At 41.1% G+C, this 21,495-nt stretch overlaps 1 protein-coding gene across 2 annotated transcripts; it reads right to left on the bottom strand.

The window, feature by feature from the left end:
- Positions 1 to 6,492: 6,492 nt before the first annotated feature.
- On the bottom strand, positions 6,493 to 13,809 carry LOC309721047 (uncharacterized protein). 2 transcript variants are annotated; one of them, XR_014280640.1, is made up of 3 exons: positions 13,564 to 13,809; positions 6,923 to 13,286; positions 6,493 to 6,645 (listed from the first exon to the last, which is right to left on the bottom strand). XR_014280640.1 is itself a non-coding variant. In XM_082558380.1 (2 exons), the coding sequence occupies exon 2, from the start codon at positions 13,084 to 13,086 to the stop codon at positions 7,213 to 7,215; it is 5,874 nt and encodes a 1,957-aa protein (XP_082414506.1). In that variant the 5' UTR covers positions 13,087 to 13,286; positions 13,564 to 13,809; the 3' UTR covers positions 6,654 to 7,212. The 2 variants fall into 2 exon arrangements, 1 of the variants encoding a protein (XP_082414506.1); XM_082558380.1 differs by lacking the exon at positions 6,493 to 6,645 and having other exon boundaries at positions 6,654 to 13,286.
- Between the last annotated feature and the right edge of the window lie 7,686 nt (positions 13,810 to 21,495).

The raw sequence follows: 21,495 nt of genomic DNA, 5'->3' as shown, positions 1-21,495 counted from the left end.
AAACATAAAAATGTACCACGCAAGTTTACCTAAAATTTTAATTAGTGAAAGAAAATCTCAGCCTACATAAAAACCTCTCACATGTAAATAAAAGTGAATAATCATGGAGGACTCTTGGAGGACAAAGACATGACAGTAGTACAAGTGATGTGCTACTACTTAGATCAAACTACTTTCTCTATGTCCCATCCAAAGACTTCTAAAACAGGAATTCTGACATCTCATGCTGTGACATAATTGGCTTTAAGATTCTTGGTTATTGCATGTATACACCAGATTAGAAACGGACTGGATATACAGATAACACAAAAGATAAAAAGAGAGACAACTGCTGAAACTGAAAACTGTAGCTATGATCATGACAGCAGTGTAGTCTAATATCGGGCAAAATTTCCCGTATTTACCTCGAGGCCTTCCTCGCATTAGTTCCACACTTAAAAGATGAGTTTCACTTTTAAACATTGTGGAAATATGAAACATAATGGTACAAAATTTAAATATGGCAATCCAGGATGGGGCTATACAAAACAGAACTGTGTGTGATTTTGTTATCTGACATATCCTTTGTGCACTTATTAGTTTCCCTGCATCTCACCTAACTCATTCCACTTTCACATGAAATGTAGTTCCATACCGTATTACAGGAAATCTTATATTTTGGGACACAAACAAGATCAAACCTGGTTAATATAGATATTATTAATTCATTAGATGGCAAGGGCACAGCAGATTCTCTCATTTTACGCTGGGATTTATTCCATCTGGTGGATTTGGTGGTGGTCAGAGGGCCCGTTGGCACCAGTGTCCGGCAGCCTCGCCTCTGTCAGTACGCCCCAGGGCAGCTACGGCTACAATGTAGCTTGCCATCACCAGTGTGTGAATGGGTGGATGACTGAATGTAGTGTAAAGAGCTTTGGGGGCCATAGGGACTAAGTAAAGCACTATACAAATACAGGCCATTTACAACCCTTGATAAGGAAATTGAAAAGTTTACCTATGTTGAGGAAATGTTTCATTACACATACTTCATTAAACATACATAACAATCATATTTATTTTTGTAAGATAAATGTAAATACATAGATTAAAAAATCCTAATGTCAAAAAAAATTGTGTTCGTAGTTTTTTCTATTTCTTTCATTTATCCTTGCTTCTCTGCTATGCTCAGAAACAACCAGGTAAAAGAAATTAAAATTGCTATCTGGATTACAATTGATGCTTTAGCATTACACATTAAATTTGACTTTTTGCCAGTATCTGAACAAGCTGCTGATTTAGTGTTCCTAGGTGTTTCATTTCTTCATTGCTATAGAGATTTTCAAACCCTCTGTAAGTCTCCTTTCCACCTGCGCTGTCTCCTGTTATTTTCTTCATTTTTCTTTGGATGCATGTGGAGGACCTGATTGATGGAAAGCCCTTTTCAAATAACACAACATAGCAGGTTTTCTGTCACTTTATTTGATACTCTCTTGATCTTTTCCCCTTTTTCCTCACTCAACCTCTTCATTTTCCCACATCTCGTCAGAAAAAAAGCATGCATGTATCTTGCTAGAACCTTTGACATTTTTATCAGGTGGGTATTAATGTGTATGCGTTTATGATTCAGCCTTGTACCTACAGGCACTGTTGATGTGTGTATATATGTGACACAGATCTAGATATAGCACTGTGAAAAAGGCAACACTTTTCTACTTTGTTCCATTATTGCAGAAACACATATGGCCATTTAATAATACATTGCAGTTACTGCCAACTCTCTCATTCTTCTAGAGCGAAGTAACAAATGACAAAACAGGGATGAAAGGGTTGACTAAGGAAGAAGTTCCACTCAGAGAAAACTGCTGACACTCCAGATTGGCATATGAAACAAAAGTGGGCATTTTACTGTCCTTTTTGTGTCCTTTTTTAAAAGGATTTTTTTAAACCCTCCATATAGCAACAACCCACTTTGTTTAAAATATATAACCAAATGGGTATGAAGTTACAGGGGGACTGAAGAGGTGGGGGAAATCCTAAGATATGGCCCAGCCCTAGAGCAGGAAAAAACAATTCAGCTAAAAATAACGAAATGTCTTTGTACACTGAGCTCCGGTAAATGTGTTCCTTACGAAGAGTCGTGGTGCTTCATCTGCTGGGTTTACTGCTCTTTGCACATATTGCACAACTTCATTGTGCAATATATGCAAAAATGTTACTTCAGCTAACATTTATGCTTATGTTGTTGTTGTTTACTCTAAGTCATAGTAAAAGTGGAGTTTGGAAAATGTTACTAAAAGAGTGGGTTTGAAAACATAACAAAAATAAACTAAAAACAAACAAAAACCAAACTGAATTGTTGAGGAGCTCAATCTTAGTCTTGGAAATGTCTACTAGAGTGAAGTATGACATAATAGCTTGAAGCACAGTGCAACCGTCTAAACTCCAAAACTATCAAATTCCCTTTACCGTTCATATTTAAGGGAAGTTTTTATAAAATTAATAATTGCTATATTTTTTTGCTTCTCAGAAGTCCCTTAACATCCACTCGGATTGTGCACTCTGTGATCTCACTGTAGATGCCAGCTTTGTGTAGACATCAGGGGTTTTCCATTAGGGTGTCACCTCTGCTTGCCTTTCTGTAAAAGTCACCACACACCGCTGGTAGAAACAAAACTGTCTTTCAAACAGACAGGGGCTGTTTTTGTGGATTGTCATCGCAACCCAGCCCAGGGGTGATGCATCGGGTCAGCAGTGGGACTGGTTTAATGCTCACTGTTTTCTTTCTTTTTTTCCCTTTTGTTTTTAATATGCAAGGGGTTGTTTACTGTGAATCTGTATCCAAGGGAGTTTTGTCATAAAGGAGTTCTATTGTAACATCCTGAGCGGTCTGACATAGAACATTTATCTGAAATGATGATAGCTGTCATTGCCATTGTGTACTGACAAACAGCACATTGAAAACAGAGTTTTTTGGCCACACCAGGGCTCAGCAACCTTTGGACCCGGTTTCCACGCAAAAGAAAACACTGGGAGCCGCAAATACTTTTTGACATCTAAAATGAAGATAACACTGTATGTATTGTTTTTTACCTTTATGCTTTTTGTGAACAACTAAAGTAAGTAAGTGACTAAGGTGTGTTGCTTATGAAATCCTTGAAGTGCTAATGAGAAAATTACATTTTATTTATGTAATTAACACATTTTGAACTCTTAAAGAAATATAACAAAAGGAAAGACACCCAGCTGAACTAAAATGATCCATGTAGCAAACAAAAACTGCTGTGAGCCGCCCCCCTTATATCGCCTTTGGGCTTTTGGGGCCTTGACCTGACTTTTAAAAAAATAATTGGAAAAACAGCACTTTGCTGCTAAAAGATGAAAAATAGATATTTGCAAAATTCTGCCTAAATATGTATTTTACCTGGTTAATGTGTGTGGCGGGGCGTGGTCTGCAGCGCCGCTGCAGGGGAGTCGGACGCACCCGAGCGGCATCCGCAATCACGCCTCGCCGCCTTAACGTCTGTGCCATCTATGCTGTTGTGTTGGTGTGTGTCGGGCTGTGAGCTGAAAAGCTACAGCCGGCTGTATGCGTACAGCAACCGTGTGTGAAAAGTGGTCAATAAAGAGATGCCACGGTCTGGCTGGCAGACCGTGGGGATGTGGGCAAAGGAGGACCCAGTTGCAGTACTCTGTGTCTAAGCAGTGCGTTTATTTACATTGAATGAAACAATAACAGTAAACCCCCGTGCTCTCCCGTGTCGTGTCTTCACAAAAAGTCAGTGCTCCGTGTTCTCCACTCTCGTGTGTCCACACACACCCCGTGCCTGCTGCCCTCCGATGTTCCACGCTCCTCCTGAGGGGAAAATAACAGAGGCAGCCGTCAAGACACTGTATTCCAGTAGGCATACACTCACAGACTTTAACTGAGCTAAGACTGACGTGAAGTCTCACGCCCATCAGGCCTGCAGACGCTAGGCATCCACACACACATATATACGCACACATACACCTACACACGCCTACACATACCATAAGTGGAACACTGGAACAGAAGCATAGACTTACAAATACATATCACAATAACAAGTCCATAACTGCTCAGGGATCCTGGGTCCTGACAAGAGAAGCCGTAAAGCATGTTCATGGAAACCGCGTCGGGTCTGCCGTGGTATGTTTACAATGGAACTTCTGCTCCTGAACCTCTGCGCACAGCGTCTGAAAATCGGGGCTGTACGAAGTGACTTTCATCTTTACGCAGAACTGTAAGCTGTCATCTATAAGGCGTGAGCGGTGTTTGTTTTTAACATAATTCACGGAGGAGAACAGCTGCTGACATAATGTGGATCCGAAGGTCCATAATTGGCCTATCTGGGGTTGAAAGTCTCGATAAATGCACGGCGCTTAGGCGGGATGAAAAAATAATGAAATATAATTGTATTTTTATATTTCAATATCACAATAATCTTCCAATTTAGAACTACAATTTAAAAAAGAACTAACATAAATAAATTACACTTCAGCTAAATACTTCTAATTTATTTTCCCAAACCACGCGGAGCCGCACTACAAGGACTAAAGAGCCACATGCGGGTTGCCGACCCCTGGGCCACACCAAAACAGCTTTTGCTCCCCACCTTCCACTCACCAGATTGGGCTCCCTGTCAGTTTGTCGACATCAACAAAATGAAAACATGCCAACTTGCAGCTTGGCCACACTGGAAAAGAGCCAGTGGACATTGCAGGGGCATGAGTGGCACAGTAGGATGTTCACTCAGCAATCCAAAAGTAGCAAACCCACTGGAAGAGATCTAGAGGTACACTGGTTGATGCACTTGAAGGAAAGATGAGCCAAATTTAAATAAAGTATTTTTTTTCCAGCAAATTTCAGGTGTTGACAGTCAGTTGGGTAATATAGCTTGACAATACAGAGATTCATGAATTTAGTTTCAGTTCAGCTAATGTAATGACTCGGTGATGCACACTTGCGGGTAACGTCACAAAAGCAAACACCACATTAATGCCCAGCAGATTGCTTTCACAGCTATAAGAGTGTACAGGCGTCTTTCTTAATCCCCCAGTGGTCCACAGATGAGACAATGGGTAAGTGGTGGAGAGAAAAGAGAGGGGCCACACATTCATATTTCATCAGGGAGACACTTAGCTACAACTGGTAAGTACTAAAAAGAAGGGCACAAAAAGAGAAAGGACATGCATTTATATTTCATCACATAGAAATACACATAGTTAAAAAAAATCTGAAAAACAGTGGTGGAAAGGGACAGCCACTGACTGATAACTCTTGGGAACATCAATAAATAGGCATGAGGGACATTTTCAGAGGAGGAGAAGTGACAGTGCGAGGCATGCATCCATATTTCATCAGAGAGAGGCGACTGAAATGGCTCCAAACAGGTGCGTATCAATATAGACACATCAGGACCACTTACGGCAGAGAGAGAGAGAGAAAAGCAGAGAGTGCTTTAGGAAGGCAGAAGCACATCTAAAAGCCGATAACTGCCTCTATGAATATAGACACATCCACAGTGACATTTATAGACAGCCATTAGTCTTTAGGTTGTTACTTAGTTGGAGGTTTAAGACATACGTTTACTCAACTTGTTGCGCTTTGTGGAACTTTAAATGTACATGGACCATCAACACTGAGTGGAAAAAAGGATTTGAAGGAAACCAACTCAACAACAAACTAAAGGCTAATTAGACTATTTTGTTAAAAAAAATTTTTTGTAATTTTGCAGGTCAGAATTTTTGCTTTTGAACTGTGAATTTTTACCTGTGATAATTAAATTGATGTAAAAGGCTTATTTTAAGTCATTTTAGTTTTATTATTTGTTTTTATTAATTTTTTTTTTTTAATTAAGACTTTAGCACAGAAAATTGCACAGTTAGGTGACATGTAAAGGCCCCATTTCAAAACTTGATAAGTTGGTATTCCCATTCCAAAGTGTTCATAAGCTTGATGTTGTACTGTAGCTACAAGGGCAAAGCATTTTATTTGATTTCTTAAAGCATGCCATTTCCAGAATAACACATTAAAGTTTTGCTATGGGGAGCTGGGGCATATAAAAAAAAATTCCAGGGAGCTCAAGAAACAGTTAAGTTTGCATAATGCACCTGTCGATAAGTTGGTTTCTGTCAGGGGCTGGGTCTGTGACCCAGTGTTTTGTGTGTGTGTGTGTGTGTGTGCAGGTTTTAGTTTGTTTTGCCCTTTGCTTTATTTTTCTTCTCATGTTATCAGCCACAATAAAAGGCTCGCTTTTTGTTTAAAACTGCAGTTCCTCTCTCTGTCTGCTTCTGGGTTTGTTTCCTTTAACACACCAGCTGGTCAGCCGTGACAGGTTTCTATGACTTGTTTTTAATAAGGTTACTATGAATACCATTAATTTGACGAGAAGATCAGTCAGAAGAAAAACAAACAAAATGGTCAAATTCTGACATTTTTTTTATAGGACATTTGATAGATTTGCATTTTTAACATTTTATAGTAGTTGTACTGTTCTCTCTATGTGTTGAACTCCCTGAGTGTGAACATAGATAAACAGCCAGCCAAACTCCTTTTCAAGAGCCAGGAAGGTGAGCGTACTTGCTCCTTTAATGACTCCAAACATAGCAATCATCTTGCACTGACATCATTGAACTGGAGTGAAACTAGAAAAACACATAATACGAAACTCTTAATCGATTGACATATAATCAGCAGGTAAATATATTCAGGCACTTACACAGGAGACCATGAAATAAGTATACTGTAGATATCCAAACTGATATTACTACAAAGGAAACAAGCAGGTAGTAGGTGAGCGTACACTTGTATCATTAGCTCAGAAGCTACACCCTATAACTACACTTCAAAGAAGGTACAAAATAATGTCTCAAAACACCCTATTATTAATTGCTTAATATACAAAGAACTGACAGAACTTACGACTATTGCTTTCTGAAGGACTCCTTTGAAGGATTGCTTTGGATTCCACATGAATGATTACAAAGTTGTAGCCATGCTTTTCCCACTGTTCTCTGCATTTCCTGCTTCCTGTCTATGCGCATGTCAAAATAAAAGCCTTCCTGTCTATCCAGATGTCAAAATAAAAGATTCACAATTTTCCGATGTATAACAATAGAAATACACTTTACACTTATTTGTGTCATTAGCATATGAACATATTGAAAACAGAACACTCCCCGTCTGGCATTCCCAAATATGCCACTTCATGCTTAACTGTCTTTGGTTGAGGTCTGACTCTCTATTGATAAGAGCAAAATAACATCACTTATAGGCCTTGAGAAAGTCTTTACTTTGCCTTGTGATGCTGTTCTGACTTCCACTTTGCGCACCTTCCCATCACTACTTGGAAAGGTGGTAGTGACCAACCCCATCGGCCACTCGTTACGAGATGACTGCTTCTGTTTGAGCAACACTACATCACCCACTTGTAAGTTGCGACATGCTACTTGCCACTTGCGTCTTGGCTGCAGAGTGTGTAGATATTCATTCCTCCATCGGGTCCAGAATTCATCAGCAAGTACCTGTACTCGTCTCCACTGGCACTTCAAAAGTTCCTTTCCAACAAACTCGCCAGCTGGAGGTGGTACACCAGGTTTCTGCGTTACTATCATAGCGGGAGTCAGCAGCAGTGGTGAAGAAGGATCGGAGGAGACTGGGATCAATGGCCTTGCATTGATTATAGCAGACACCTCTGCCATCAATGTACAGAGCACTTCATGAGTCAGGGAACTGTGTTTACCGTGAGACAACATGGAGTCCAGTATCCTCCTGGTTACACCAATCATGCGCTCCCACACACCTCCCATATGCGAGGCATGTGGAGGGTTGAACTCCCATGTACAGCCGTGTCCGTAGAGGTAACTCAGGATCTTGTCTTGACTCTGATCATCTTGTCTTATTCCTAGTTCAGAACATGCTCCAACAAAGTTTGTACCACAGTCTGACCTCAGCTGCTTCACAGGCCCTCTTAAGGCAAAAAGTCTTCGTAGTGCATTGATGCAGCTGCTGGAGTCCATGGACTCAATGACTTCTATATGCACAGCCCTGGTACTCATGCACGTGAAAAGGATCGCCCATCGCTTACTCTGAGCTGCTCCACCTCGAGTTCTTCGGGTGATTACCTCCCACGGACCAAAAACATCCAACCCTACATATGTAAAGGGAGGAGACATGCTCAGACGTTCTGGGGGAAGGTCGGCCATTTTCTGGACTTCCAGTTTTCCTCTCAGCTTTCGGCAGACAATACAGGAATGGATTACAGAGCTAATCAACCTTTTGCCGGCAACAATCCACAGGCCTTCCGCTCTGATTGCCCCTTCTGTAAACTGTCGTCCTTGATGTTTTATCTTTTCATGGTAATGGGTCACTACCAATTTGGTCACATGATTCTGTTTTGGGAGAATGATTGGATTTTTCATCCCAAGACTAACAGTGGAGTGTTTCAGACGTCCACCAACCCGTAAAAGACCGTTGCACATGAAAGGGTCTAGCTTGAGGATTGTGCTTGTCTTTGAAATTGCTCTATTCTCTTGCAGTGCAACATACTCTTCTGGATAAGCGTCCCTTTGGACCAACCTAAGTATGGTCAGCTTTGCTGCCTCCAGTTCTTCTGGAGTATGAAGTTTGTTGCACATATGCCATCCTCTACATGTATTTGGGGGGTTGGTACTGAATGATTGAGTCTGGTGGCTCAAGAAGGCAACTGCTCTCAGCAAAGACCTCCAGGTGGAGAAGCGTTGGAACCTATTTGAAGTCGACTTACCCTCGGTTATATGGGTAGCACAGGATGTCAGCTGTGGTCTTACCTCCACATCTGCATCTGGTTCCACCAGCTCAAAGGGCTCATGTGTTTCAGCCACAGGAGGCTTGTGAAGAAAATCTGGACCTGTAAACCACATAGTCTCTCCAAGCCGAGATGCTGGGACCGATCTGGTGGCTAGGTCAGCTGGATTCTGATCTGTTGGCACGTAGTGCCACTGCTGAGGAGAAGTTGTCTGTCGAATTCGGTGAACACGATTGTGCACATACACATAGAATCGTTTAGAATCGTTGTGGATGTATCCGAGAACCACCTTGCTGTCACAGAAAAACTTCACAGTATCAGGTTTAAGATCGAGTTCCCTAAGGATTAGTTCTGCCACTTCGACGGCCAGCACTGCCCCACAGAGTTCCAGGCGAGGGATTGTGGGCTCTGGTTTAGGAGCTAGCTTGGCTTTCCCAAGTACAAAGCCGACTCGACACTGTCCATCTGTAGTGATGACTTTCAGGTAAGCTACTGCTCCTATGGCCCAGTTTGAGGCATCAGAAAATACACACAGCTCAGTAGACATGGCAGTGGAGAGCGACTGTTGTATGTAGGCACGAGGAAGCTGAAGATTACTTAAATCCTGTAGTGATCTTCTCCATGTTTCCCATTCATTTAACTTGTTTGTGGGAAGTTCTGTATCCCAGTCGCATATGTCAGCTGAAAGTTCCCTTAATAGTGCTCGTCCTCGGATGGTCACTGGAGCAGCCAAGCCCAGCGGGTCGAAGAGGCTGTTAACTGTCGATAGCACTCCTCGGCGAGTGAAGGGTTTGTCGTCAGCTGCAACCTTGAATGTGAAGGTGTCAGAATCTATCCTCCAGCACAGACCAAGGCTTCTTTGTGCTGGGAGAACTTCCTCATTTAGCGCCAAGTCTTTTAAACCTGTAGCCAGATCTTCAGGGGTGAAAGCCTGCATCACTTTGATACTGTTGGAGGCAATCTTATGCAGTTTAAGATTAGATTCTGCCAGTGATGCTTGAGTGCGCTTGAGAAGGTCAATAGCCTCTGCTTCTGTCGAGAGAGAGATCAGTCCGTCGTCCACATAAAAGTGTCTCTCCACAAACTGGCGTGTGTCAGGTCCGTATTTGTGCTCACCCTCTTGGGAAGCTCTTCGAAGTCCATATATAGCGACTGCAGGTGACGGGCTATTCCCAAACACATGCACGCGCATGCGGTATTCCCCTACTTCCTTTGTCAGGTCATGATCTTTGTGCCAAAGAAATCTTAGATAATTTCTGTGGTCCTCTCTCACCATGAAACCATAGAACATCTGTTGGATGTCGGCTGTCACAGCAACAATGTCCTTTCTGAACCTGAGCAGCACTCCTAACAGGGAGTTATTTAGGTCAGGGCCTGAGAGCAGGACGCCATTAAGAGAAATGCCACTTTCTTGTGCGCTTGAGTCAAATACCACACGTATTTGATCGGGTTTTTGGGGGTGGTAGACCCCAAAAATGGGTAAATACCAACATTCTTCATGTTCTTGGAGAGAAGGTGCCTTCTCAGCGTGCCCATTTTCGAAGAGCTTCTTCATGAACGCAATGAACTGCTCTTTCATTTTAGGATTTTTGCCCAATGTGCGATCCAGAGAGTGGAGACGAGACAAGGCTTGAGCACGGTTGTTTGGTAGGCGTGGTCTGGGCAACCTGAATGGTAGAGGAGCAACCCAGCTGTTTTGTTCATTCTGACGGAACTCCTTCTGCATGATGTTCAGAAAGCTCTCATCTTCAAACGACAAAGCCGGTTCGTTATCACATGTCTGTCTTGTGAATACGCTTACCCCAAGTTTTTCCTCAGCAGGCATGTTGGTGGAGCCATAACTGGACAGACAGGGGTAAATATCGGGTCTTTGCTCCCCGCCATACGCCAACTTTTCTTTCACAGATATTTCATTCTGACATGGCACCATGAAAGATGGACGTCCATTCGGCAGGACACTAGTCTTATAGACAGCTACAGTAGGCTTGTGTGTCCTGTTGATGCAAACTTCCCCAACTATCACCCATCCCAAATCCAACTGCTGGGCAAAGGGAGCATTGTGGGGGCCGTTAATTTGTTGCCTTACTTTGTGCACACGTATGAGATCTCTTCCCAGTAACATCAAAATCTGTGCTTCGGGATCTATCTCAGGAATGTAAGGCGCTATGGGCATCAAGTGGGCATGGGAACGTGCTACCTCTGGTGAGGGGATTTCAGACCTGTTGGTCATGATGTCATTACATTCAATGAGTGGAGGTAAGTCTAAGCACACTTCACCGTCTAAAGCCTCAATCTGGAAACCGACTGCCTTTCTCCCTGTCATCTCAGTAGTACCAGCGCATGTCTTCAGCAAGTACGGGGAAAGGTTGCTACTGATCCCAAAGAGTTGGAAAAACTCAGATTTGGCCAGCGAGCGATTGCTCTGGTCATCCAGGATGACGTACATCTTGACTGAGCGCTCTCGTTGTCCCTTTGGAAAAACTCGCACCAGGCAGATCTTAGCACAAGATCGTTCAAGGAGACCGTCTCCACAGACTTCAGTGCACTTTGAGGTTACCTCTGTTGTGGAGTTGTTTCGCTGGTCTATATCTGACACTGATGCAGGAGGCGACGCTTCTGGAAGAGTAGTCTCCGGATGAAGAGCAGTGCAGTGCTTATCACTCTGACATTCATTGCACTGTAGGTTCATGTGACATTCCCTTGCAACATGAGTAACTGAGCAGCACCTAAAGCACCGTCTGTGGTCCTTTAATAATTTCTTCCGTTCCATGAGTGGTTTTGCTTTAAAGACCCTACATTTTTCCAGAGGGTGGGGTTTGTTGTGAAGTGGACAGTACTTAGCAGGATCATTTGCGCCTCTCCCATCTGTTTCTTCTCTATGTCTGGAGCTTGGATTAGCTACTGTGGACACATTTGTCTTTCGAACGGCTATGGCAGTTCTCCCACCATCATGATTTGCCATGGGTTTTTCATTTCGATTATAATAACGGCTGCTGTTTGTCAAAACAAAACTGGGATCGTTTCTAGCCTTGGCTTCACTGTTGACAAAATCCACAAAAAAGGCAAATGGGGGAAAGCATACTCTATGCTGTTCTTTATACCTTGAACCAGTGGAGAGCCATTTCTCTTGCAGGTTCACTGGCAGCTTTTCGACAATGGGGTTAATGCCTCTTGGAGTATCCAAGTAACTAAGACCTGGTAGATAACCATCTTCCTTGGCTGCCAAAAGCTCCATCAGTAGGTCACTCAATTCCCTTAGTTTTAAGTTTTCTCTCAACGTGAGGCGAGGGAAGCAGTCCAGTCGCTTAAAGAGAGCACACTCTATCACTTCTGGGGTTGCATAACATTCTTGAAGTCTCAACCATGACAAATTAAGCGCAGCTTCAGGGTTAGTGATATGAGCAGCACGGATCCTTTTTACATGTTCTGATGATTCCTTGCCGAGCCATTTTACTAGTAGATCTAACTCTTCACTGGCTGTCAGCTCCAAATCCTGAATGGTGCTGAGGAAGGATGACCGCCAAGCTCTGTAGCCTTCTGGCTGATCATCAAATTTAGTGAGACCTGTGGTTACTAATTCCCTGCGTGCCAGATACTTTGCAAAGTCTAACATGCCTGTAGATGGAGTCTGAGAGTTTTGCTGTATGCTGTTCCTTTGAGAAGTATCTGAATGCCTGATGTGTGGACTGCGTTCTAAAGATGCCTTACAAAAATAGCGAGGGCTCAATGGAGTGGGCTGAGGCGAGAATGGCTGCTGTCCTGTAGTTGGCTGATGCTCACTTAGCTGTGAGTAACCAGGGTTTGCAGATAAAGTGTTATATTCTACGTTGGATTCTGGGAGTTCTTGTTTTGTTGACAACGATGCTTTCTTAACATAGATGGGACTCAGTGTGGCTTGAGAATCTATGGCAGGTTTAAAACTGATTCGAGCTTGATCTTCGAGGTATGCCTCGGTTTGCTGTTTTATGGACAAAGGTGAGATGCCACTCCTGTTGCTGTGTATATCATCACAGTCTATGGCTGCTGCTGCTTCTAAAACCTCAGCCTCAGCAACAGCAACGGCAGCTGCTTTTTCAAGTTCCAATGCTTCTAGATCTGCTTCGAGAGTAGCCTTTTCTAAATCCAACTTGGCCTTTTGTTTTTTTATTTCAAGCTCCCTCTGTGCAAATGTGGCCCTGGTGCGTGCAGCTTCAGCGATAGCTCTGGCTTTTGCAGCGGCGCTGGCTACTGAATGCTTTGAAGAAGAGGTGCGCTTGGAGCTGGAGACCGATGACACTTTGTCGTCCATTTTGGTATCCATTACTATGCTGGAGAATCCCTTTGACAAATATAGTCTTTCACTGTACTGTTCTCTCTATGTGTTGAACTCCCTGAGTGTGAACATAGATAAACAGCCAGCCAAACTCCTTTTCAAGAGCCAGGAAGGTGAGCGTACTTGCTCCTTTAATGACTCCAAACATAGCAATCATCTTGCACTGACATCATTGAACTGGAGTGAAACTAGAAAAACACATAATACGAAACTCTTAATCGATTGACATATAATCAGCAGGTAAATATATTCAGGCACTTACACAGGAGACCATGAAATAAGTATACTGTAGATATCCAAACTGATATTACTACAAAGGAAACAAGCAGGTAGTAGGTGAGCGTACACTTGTATCATTAGCTCAGAAGCTACACCCTATAACTACACTTCAAAGAAGGTACAAAATAATGTCTCAAAACACCCTATTATTAATTGCTTAATATACAAAGAACTGACAGAACTTACGACTATTGCTTTCTGAAGGACTCCTTTGAAGGATTGCTTTGGATTCCACATGAATGATTACAAAGTTGTAGCCATGCTTTTCCCACTGTTCTCTGCATTTCCTGCTTCCTGTCTATGCGCATGTCAAAATAAAAGCCTTCCTGTCTATCCAGATGTCAAAATAAAAGATTCACAATTTTCCGATGTATAACAATAGAAATACACTTTACACTTATTTGTGTCATTAGCATATGAACATATTGAAAACAGAACAGTAGTTTCTCCCACACAAGTACCAGCCAGCACTGTAAAATCCAGTAATTTTTATTATTTTTTTAGTGATACAGATTACAAAACATGAAAGTACAAATGAACATCCGGTCTTTCTATCTCTCTCTCCTTCTCTCTTTTTTAATAAAAAATCCGCACGCAAACAAGCCCCAATCCCCTGGAATTTGAGATTGCCTTTGCCACTTCAGTGCATTGTGGGTACAGGATTGAGTAATGGTTGTGTCACATGTATACCATGCTGAATCTCTCTCCACTAATGTAATGGCTCAGCACTTGTGTGTGTGTGTGTGTGTGTGTCTTTGTTTGTGTGTTCAGCAGCTCTCCTCATTGTCCACATGTAATCTTTCTTATTGTGCATGAGTCTGTGTTCATGTCAGTATTCGTTTGTTTCCGTGTGTGTGTGTACGCGCGCGCATCACTGAGGGGAAATGAGGGCTCCTTATTTGGCCTGACAGGGCAATGAGCCGCTGAGACGAGATGAGCCTTATTTATCGGGCTGTGGGCCGGTGTGTGTGCACGCTTGTGTGTGTCTGTGCGTTTGCGTCCTTCCGTGTCCCTCAGACTAAAATGATCACAGTGGTGCAGTAGTGCACTCTCATCACTGTGTGTGCTGACAACATAATTGGTTGGCCTGGCATTTCAATTCAACACCACTAGACTGCTGTGGGCTACTCCATTCTCTGCTCTGTTAGCCACTGCTGCTAATAATCCAAGAAAGACGGAGGCCATGGCAGTATCCTCCCCTTCCAGTCTAGACACACCGTTGAAGCTGATTTAACATGAAGGATGTGAAATTTACATCATTTACAGATCAAAACTTTCCTTCTTTAAGATTTTTTTTTTCATTGTTTGCTTGTTTGTTCCTACTTGTTGTTTTTCAGTTTTCAAACCATACAATTTCATAACAGTACAATCAATAAAGTTTGTAAAAGAAAATTCTTACAACTGTCCTCATTGACAAAGCAACAGTAGTGGTTGTTTATTGAAATGCCACCAATCTAAGACCCTATAGGTAGGTTTTCCTGGCAAGCTATCTCATCTTTAAGTAAATAATGGTAGACATGGTAAAGTAGTAACAGAACCGGTAATTCAGGGGAAAACGGGGACACTAAAAAAACAGTTAAAGGGGGCAGAGTCTGCTGCCTCTGGCTGTAAGAATAAACTCCGTGTTCAAGTATACACTTTTACTGTCTGTCTGTTTAGGAGTTTGTGGTTCCTAGTTGTTTGGCTAGCTGCACTGACATGGGAAAATCCACCTGTTACTGTAGCTCTAATGTTTGAGTCAGGTGACAGGTGATTTCTTTCCTCCTCTGGCCGAGTATACTGAGCAGCACAGTCAGCTGGTAAGAACCATAGTTATGTTTGTGGTGTGATACACGTGTAGTAAGCTGTGATGTTGCAAACTGTCTGGTTGTGTTTAGGTTTTATTGCATTAAATAGCACTGATCACATTTTGTGAACATTTGCTGTGCCAGCTGATTGTGTGCCTGTTTGCACCTGGCCTCTTGAGGAAAAGCTCACCAGGTAAAGTGTGTTGGTCTGGTGATTCAAACAAACTCTTCTCCACACAGTCCTCATTCATAAAGTTTTTATACATCTGAACATTGTGGCTAACAGTTGGATTTCCCCTCAGTGCAGCTAGCCAAACAACTTTCAGCATTTTACTGCTAAAGAGTGACAGTGGACATTATATCCTCGATTTTTAACATAAAACATACGTTACTTTTAATTTAAGATCAAAAATTGCTCTTTCAAACTTTATTGGCCTGATTAACATTTTGCTCATTTTGTACACCACTGCTCTCTCTTCTCCCTCATCTCCACCTCATCCTCTTCCTCTGGATCTCAGGCCTAATTTCCTGAATTAAAGTCCGAGCTCTAACACATGAATATGTGTCTGTTTTTCCCAGTATTGCCACGATTACCTATTGTCAGCAGATTAGACATGCATTACTCCCATCTATGCACAGCAGACAATGACATGGCAACAGCTGGTTATAAGCTAACATTAGGCTTGAGTCGCCTAAAATCAGACTTTCCCTCTGAGAAACAGAGTGAGTTTATTCCCTTAGTGTCCAAGTCCAACAATGTTAGATGGACTTCAAAGAAAGTTTCACTGACACCAACTAACGGTAGCAAACAGCAGCAAAAAACATAAGTATTTATTTATTTTTATTTTTTATTTTTTTGCATGTAGTCGGTCTATCAATTTCCTGTAATCTTACGCTTTTAGAGTCTGAATACACATCAGCTCTGGAACCACACAAAAACAAGCTAAAAGTTCTGTTGACCTGCTGTAACACACATGCATGCATTTACTCTTTCAGCACCCTTGTCCACATACTCATTCAGCACACAAACTCCAAAACATTGCGCTGATTGTGTTCAAACAGCAGCTCCATCATTTCTTGACCGGAATGGACCAGAAAAATGATGTGTCTGAAGTGTAAGACTACAAAGAAATACACAATGTTTTGATGGGTTTACACACAAAGTAAAGCTGTTTCCACTTTGTATGAAGTTGCTTTTTCTCACATAAAACATAAAACAGGAGTGTACCTTTGACACGTTGTTGCTACTAGAGATATTCCATTGGATTGGGTAAGGGTGCTGCTTGATCTATTTTCACATCAGCAAAAGCTGTAAAGTCAGACATCACTTCGTGGACGATCACTTCATTGTTTCTTGAATTGCTCTTTGCCTGGCCCCACACCCAGCACCAGTTTGCCTTGTAATAACCTACTGGGGGCAAAACCCTGACAACATAGTCCCTGGCATCACCAGAACACAAAAGCTTCTCCACCATGGTGAGGTGGAAATTCACTGACCTATTTGTTGTGTTGTCTTACTTATTGACTTGTCAACACAGTAATCTGACACCAGTATAAAGTGGTGTGAACGAGGTCCCCAGCCACTGGAGTTCCCACTGTTTACTTCAGCCGTCTATATCCTGAGTTAGAAGCCGGCTTGAACATTTACTCTGCTGTAAAACATTGTGAAAGGAGTTTGTTATGAGTCATCACGTCCGTAAAGCTGGCAAACTGTGTCATCTAACCAGTGACAATAATACTGCAGTGAGGTGTGAAGTAGATTCTACACTTTTTCAAATGATAAGCGCTGCTGGTATTGCTGCTGTTAGCTGCAGCTGGCCCGTGTTAGCCTCTGTTACCTGTTGTTAGCTGGGATTAGTAAAACTGTCTTTGAAGTGAATCTAACATTATTGAACTGACACTTAGTGAATAAACTCGGATATAATGTGACAATATAACCTCAGTCTTTAGAGGGGAAAGTGTGATTTTTATTTTATTGTATTTTTTTATGACATTTGAGAGTAACATTAGCTGGACCAATGTTAGTTATAACCAGCTGTTGTTGTTTAGCCAAATGTTTTCAGCTGACTGGAGATGGGAAGGTCACATGTCCAATCTGTTAACAATAAGTAATTGTGACAATATCCACATAAATAAGCCTGTTTATGCATATTTTTGTGTGTTAGAGCCATGACTTCAGTTGAGAAGATAAGGGTTGAAGTGAGAAGGAAGACGATGTGTCTGTCCTTTTGTGTTTTTTCTTCTTTGATTTAGGCCGTTCCTGGCAATAAAACATAGATATGATCTTTGATATCTTGAGTCTGACGATGCAGACACAAATTTAGATATCTCTTCACTGCCTACAACTTTTCCTCCTCCTGTGGCTGTCAGCCATATATGCAAAATGGGGTTAACCAAAAGGGAAGACGGCCAGTATTCAGATATGACGGGACAACCCACCCCCACCGCTATTTTTTTTAAATTGATTAATTACCATTGCTACTTATCTGGGGGGCAGTTGATGATAATCACTTGCTATTTAAAGATTACTGGAAAACTATATCCCTGTAACTACAGTCTGACTTTAATTGAAAACAAGTTTTTAATGCACAATTACAAAAGGGGGAAAAGCAAAAAAAGACCCATATAGAATCCTTATGAAACTGATCAAGTTGAAAATAGAGTGAAAGAATTGACAGCAATGAATAGAGACCGATCGATGGAGGAGAAAAGAAGTTGAAGTTGAGAGAGAAGCCAAATTATGAGAAGCAGAAGGGGAGACGGCTCCCAATGAGGAGAGGAGGGGAATTAGTACCAGAACTAGGGCAAGCAGAGCAGGCATATCCCTGGGCAGCCATGCGTGTCTTTGTGTATGCTGTAAAACACTGTAAAGTGCAACAAGGTGTTGTAAAATTCATCGGGTTTGTGTTTGCGAACATTGCCGCTCTTAACTCGGAGATGTGGTCTGCCTTTCAATTATGTACAACTAAAATTAGACATGAATAGAAAATGACCAGAAACTAAATGCAGATTAGACACAGAAATGATTCGATGTACATAGGGACAGTGGAAACAAAGTGATATTTAAAAACGCAAACACACACCACTATATTTAAAACTGAGACACATGCATAGGATGCTTAGGATTAAGGTGGATGATTTATGTCAGTATTAATGTTTTTATTTAACTTGACTTTCTTTCTGTTACTACATTCACTGCAGTGTCAACTTTCTACAATTTTATTTAAATTGATTCAAAATGCAATTATACTGACATGTAAATTACACAAAGAGTATGAATGAGAAAAAAACTTACTTATTTGATCCTACCCTCCTAATACTATACATGGGCCTGGTTGACACACTTGACACAAATAACATTTTTAACATTGTCTTTATCTACTTTTACATAGGTGTTCTGGCCAAAGCTTACTGGCGTTTTCTTATCTTTTATATATAAGGCTCTATTGGCATTATAAAGGGTGTAGATAAGTCAAGATAACCTTCCTTGAGGGTGAAGATACCATTTTTTTTTGTTTCTTTTGTTTTTTTCAGTTACCCTCTTTTTCTCATTTTTTTTCCATGTCATTGCAACCGTAAAAACTTGAACTGCAACAAAATATTGTTCTTTGGCTTAAAATTGTCTAAATTGTTGCAACCGTCTGCAAATACAATACTTTTGATTAATGAGTTTCTTATTTCACTTATGACAGTGGAAGTATCCCCATATTCACCAAATGAGCTAATGAATTCCCAAAGTAAAGACTAAAATTTCATCTGGATGAGAAATTTGAAGTAATCACCAACTGAGTGCCATCTTGTCAACCCAGTTCCTTTACACTTTCTGTGTGCACATCCCTGTGTGTGTGCACGTGAAATGGATAGCTGTTGTCAGCCCACACTAATATCAACTCCCACATGAACTCTTAATGCCTGACCAAGGACGGCATTCACACATGCATGCACACAAAAACTCACAGACATCATCTCACACAATATAAAGCCAGTGGATCATTAATCCACTCTGCAGCTATTTGGAGGCCACTGTTGATGAAAAGAGGGAGAGACAGAGTGAGACAGAGAAGAGGAAAAGATAGCGACAGAGAGGAAACAAAGAATGAGTGAGAGAGAAACATAGAGCGACAGTTATGAAAGACTAGCTGAGTGCTTGTGGTCCAATATACAGAACTACTTTTACGGATACGTCATAGGGCTAACGGAGAACAGAGGTGACAGCAACAGAGTTGGAAAATCGGAGGACTGGAAATATATAGAGAGAAGACAAGCAGATAAGAAATGAAGCAAGACATATGAAGCGAATGGGGAACAAAGAATAAAGAACCAAAGTGCGATGAAGCAACACAGGAAAAAAGTCTAAGAGACCTACAGCAGACAAATATGGTAACTTCAGAAATAAAATAACATAAAAAAGAGATTTTAAAAAACAAGTTGTTCATTCAATTATGTTTTTGTGAACAGAAATGGCCACTGAAATTCCTAAAACAAAAATAATGAATAATAGATATTTAGCCAGTTGTTTAAGGCTGTTTATGTAAAATGTATTTAATCTGTCTGTTAGAGCATGTGTTAGATTCTGTTAGAGTATGTGATTAGGTACATGCTGCAGCTGTGCCGTCATGCTCACACCATGACCCAGTGAGTTAACATTTGCTTTTAAAAACATGTAGATTATGTGAATTGCCAATATAGACTGATTGTGTTTTTTGTTTGTTTGTTTTGTTTGTTTTTGTTCTTTGTCTCAATGATAACTTTATTTTCCCCAGTGGGCACTTGATTTGCAGCCTGTCCATACAGAAAGGGACAAAAACAAACACAACACATACAGGGGAAAAAGCCCTTCACCTTTTCAAGGTCTGAACTTGTACCGGCAGCAGCTTTATAGCATAGCCTGAGAACACAGGTTTTTTAAAAAGTAATCAGGAGCAACAAATTTAACTACACACCAAAAAAGAAAAGAAACACTCCCAACTAAACTTGGCAGATCTCCCTTTTAAGATTGTGTTCTTGTTGTTTTCTACTTTTAGACAATTCTGTGTTAAACTGAACAAAAAGATTTTTAGCAGACGTACGCTATATCTGCTTTTTCTATTGCGACATGGTTTGCCTTTGATGCATGAAGACACATTTCGGCCAATTTATGACATCATCTATTTGTGGTTCTTTGTAATTAATGTCTTTAATAATTAACCACATTATGCTTTAGGCAGCAGAAATTCATTCATTTATTAAAGTTTTAGCCAACATAGTGTCACATTGATGTCTGTGTATACAGTGGATAAAAACATCAGCTTATGATTATAAACAGATATAACGCCATCTGCAATATGAGTCTCATTAAACTTTGATAGGTGAAATCTGAGGTTTCCCATATCTAGCCAGTTGGAAAAAGGCGGTGGAAGTAACCCCTCCTTTCGTTTTTTCTACATTTTTAATGATATGGGAAAGAATGTAGAATCATTAGTGCAAAAACTATGAGAGGGGTGAAAAGCAATAAATTGAAATCAGTTGGCAACTGCATTTATAAGCCACGGCAAACCACCTCCTTGATATTTTGCTGTGAGTTGTTGGTGATGAAGCCCTACTCGTTCAACTTTATTCTGTGGATACTCAGTTGGACTGGGTCTAAGTTTCTATGGGTCAACCACCTGAACTCTTTATCAGGTTCCTTGAACCATCCCAAAGTAAGTTTTATAGTGTGGCAGTTTGTATATTTGTGGAGAATGGCAGGGTGCTGTTATCACAGGGTGTTTCTTGCTTGGTCTGCAAGATTGTTTAGGTTGGTACGAACATCCACAAGAAACATTCACATCAATGCACATAAAGATGCCCAGCAGAACATTGTAACAGGATGATCAATGTTCATTTTATCTGCTAGTGGCTTTAATGTTTTAGGCAGTCTGCATTTGTCAGCCTGAAAGCTGTGGAAGTTTGTTTAAAACCCAGAGCACTTTGTTACCATTGTTTCAGAGCACACTGTCATCGTCCTGGGACAATAGACACTTTATACATACAATTTAAAAATCACCTGATTATGTTTGAATTTATTTCAAAGCTTTTATAATTATTTTTGCCAACTCTTCACAGTATTTTTAAGTTTCTAAATAAATTAATGTAAGCCTTTATATCATATTGACGTTTGCACTTTTATACCTTTAATTATCACTTTCCATTGCGATCAGCTTGGGTAGACATATATAATGAATGAATTAGACACTATTGCTCACCTTTGTTGAATGTGTCCATGTACTCTGCTTTGACATGATGTCAATGCAAGGATCTAAAAGTGACACAAGCACACTGGTGCCAAAAGTCATTTTACTTTCTTTGTTTT

The sequence above is a fragment of the Aulonocara stuartgranti genome (assembly GCF_965226115.1).
Source record: "Aulonocara stuartgranti genome assembly, chromosome: 13".
Lineage (NCBI taxonomy): Eukaryota > Metazoa > Chordata > Actinopteri > Cichliformes > Cichlidae > Aulonocara > Aulonocara stuartgranti.
Note: the sequence above shows the minus strand (reverse complement) of the source record. Positions and strands in the feature narration are given on the sequence as shown.